The sequence below is a fragment of the Penaeus monodon genome, chromosome 28 (genome assembly GCF_015228065.2).
Source record: "Penaeus monodon isolate SGIC_2016 chromosome 28, NSTDA_Pmon_1, whole genome shotgun sequence".
Taxonomy (NCBI): domain Eukaryota; kingdom Metazoa; phylum Arthropoda; class Malacostraca; order Decapoda; family Penaeidae; genus Penaeus; species Penaeus monodon.
Window position 1 is genome coordinate 27,676,143 of NC_051413.1, and position 2,103 is coordinate 27,678,245.

The 2,103-nt window shown below is 35.4% G+C and overlaps 1 protein-coding gene across 1 annotated transcript in view; it reads right to left on the reverse strand.

The window, feature by feature from the left end:
* Positions 1–1,379: 1,379 nt before the first annotated feature.
* LOC119591457 (beta-ureidopropionase-like) overlaps positions 1,380–2,103 on the reverse strand; it is an 8,502-nt gene continuing 7,778 nt past the window's right edge. The window contains exons 9-10 of the mRNA XM_037940194.1: positions 1,954–2,040; positions 1,380–1,714 (exon numbers count right to left, since the gene is read on the reverse strand). Of these exons, the coding sequence (XP_037796122.1) occupies positions 1,625–1,714; positions 1,954–2,040 (177 nt within the window). The 3' untranslated portion in view covers positions 1,380–1,624. The remainder of the gene's footprint in view (positions 1,715–1,953; positions 2,041–2,103) is intronic.

Genomic DNA, 2,103 nt, shown 5'->3' on the forward strand with positions numbered 1-2,103 from the left:
GAACCTAGATTCAGTTCTAACTCATTCCCACAAAGTATCTTTGCAAAGGCTGTCTTTTTATTAACCTTTGCTGCAGGACTAAGAGTATCACAATTAGCAGCTTTGACTAGATTTGCCAGTCTTGCCAGTGTTTAAAACAGGTGATGAAGCCATTTCCTTAGCACCTACCTTTTTGTGCAAGCTTGGTTGGTGGATAGTTTGCATCACCCACTCTGTCCTGTTTCTGCCCTTAAGAAATATCTGAACTCTTTAATGTTATAGTTTTGATAGAACCCACACAACAGTAAAATTTGCAGTGCTCGAGATCTGTCTAAAGTCACTTGTCTAGGAACTAATCCTAATGCACATCAGGTTAGAAGTTGTGCATCTTCTACAGGTTTTCTTAGATCCTTTGACTTGACTACTGTTCAAAAGCAAGGCCAAGGCTTCTTTGTTTTCGAGTATTTTTCATTTAACATTTCTAATGTGCCTGTGTGGCAATGACCTCTTTACCTTGTGTTCTAAGAAATTATTATAAATTCTGTAATTGATGTGAACCTTCAAATAGTTCAGTTTCAAGAGTTTTAAATTCTATCCTCCGATCCCATTCAACCTAATCTCAAAGTATCCCCATTCCCTATCTTCTATTACTTTATGTTCCTTTCCCCCTTTATAATATTGGGAACAGATCTTAAACATTCAATACTAATCTTCAGATGTGATTCTTCATTGCCCTTCTGTTCAGATAAATCATTTTTTCTCTCTCTCTCTTTTTTTTTTTTTAGAGACGGATAATTTGTTTTCTTATTACCCTCTTCTGTATCTACTTTTTAGCCAGCTTTCTACACCCACACTACATTAGTCATAAAATAATAGGTTTGAAGATATGAAAACCTTATTTTTATGGCATGCAGTGGGGGTGTAGATTCCCTCCTGCCCTGTAAACAGAAAACGTATGTGTTACTTGAATTTGCTTTATATGTTCTGACTTCGTGAGAGGGAGGACAGATGGTGTGCTGGGGGTTGTGGATGTGTTAGCCCTATTTTGTGACGAACGTAGGTGCCCTGTATTAAGGAATTTTTTTTTCACAAATGACAGGCTGAGACATTAGTCAACTTTCAGAATGCAGTTCTAGAAGAGTATGAAGGATTTATATATTTTACTGACATTTGGCCTAAGCCCAAAAGATCAAGTAAGATTGTCACTAACTGAAGAATAGGACTGACAATGATAAATGCATACAATATACAAATATATTTTCACTTGCTTTTTACATCTAACAACAGATCATATCAGAGCATGGCTCTGTCAAAAGAAAATTAGAATTTCAAGCATAATAATGTGTGTTTTAAGTAATATTTCAATATCAGTGGAAAGAAAAGGATAATTATAAACATCATTAGACCCATTCTCCTTATTACTACCTTTTATCAGATTCAAGCCAACAAGAGGTAGATGCCCACAACACATGATTTTAGCACCTAGACATAATCACATCTACTTAAAATATGGTATTGCATTACATTTCCCATCATGACCATCATTCGCTTCTTGAAGTTTTAAAGAAAGATTGCACTGCTCCCACCTCAACAAAACTAACAAAAAAGGTAATAAAGAAAAAAAAATTACATAGCAGCCAGTCACTTAGCAAACATCTTTGATAATTGGTGGTTGGTAATCTGGATGTATGGCTGCAGTCAGGGAAGATGCGTAGAGGTCCAGGCGTTGAGTCATCTGTGGTAAACATTAGCCACTGGTTATAATCATTTCCATAAAAATAAGGTTATCAAGAGTAAAAAAAAAATTCTAATATAACTGTTTTAGCTTGAATGTCATATAAATCTCTCAAATTTGAACACATATAAAACAAAACTAAAATAATTAGCGCATAAGTGCTATCAAGGAAATGGTACAAATGTTTCCCATGCTGGCCAAGTGATAAAAATTTTACAAAATATCCTCCCATCACATACCCTAAAGCCCCAGCGGTCTTTTACTTGACGGCAGAGATTTAGGTCCAACTCCGTCACCAAGAGCCCATCGCGGATCCTTGACAATCCCTGAAATATGTAATTAAATATAAATTCTGTATGTTGAACTGATTAGTGAACATTATTTACATA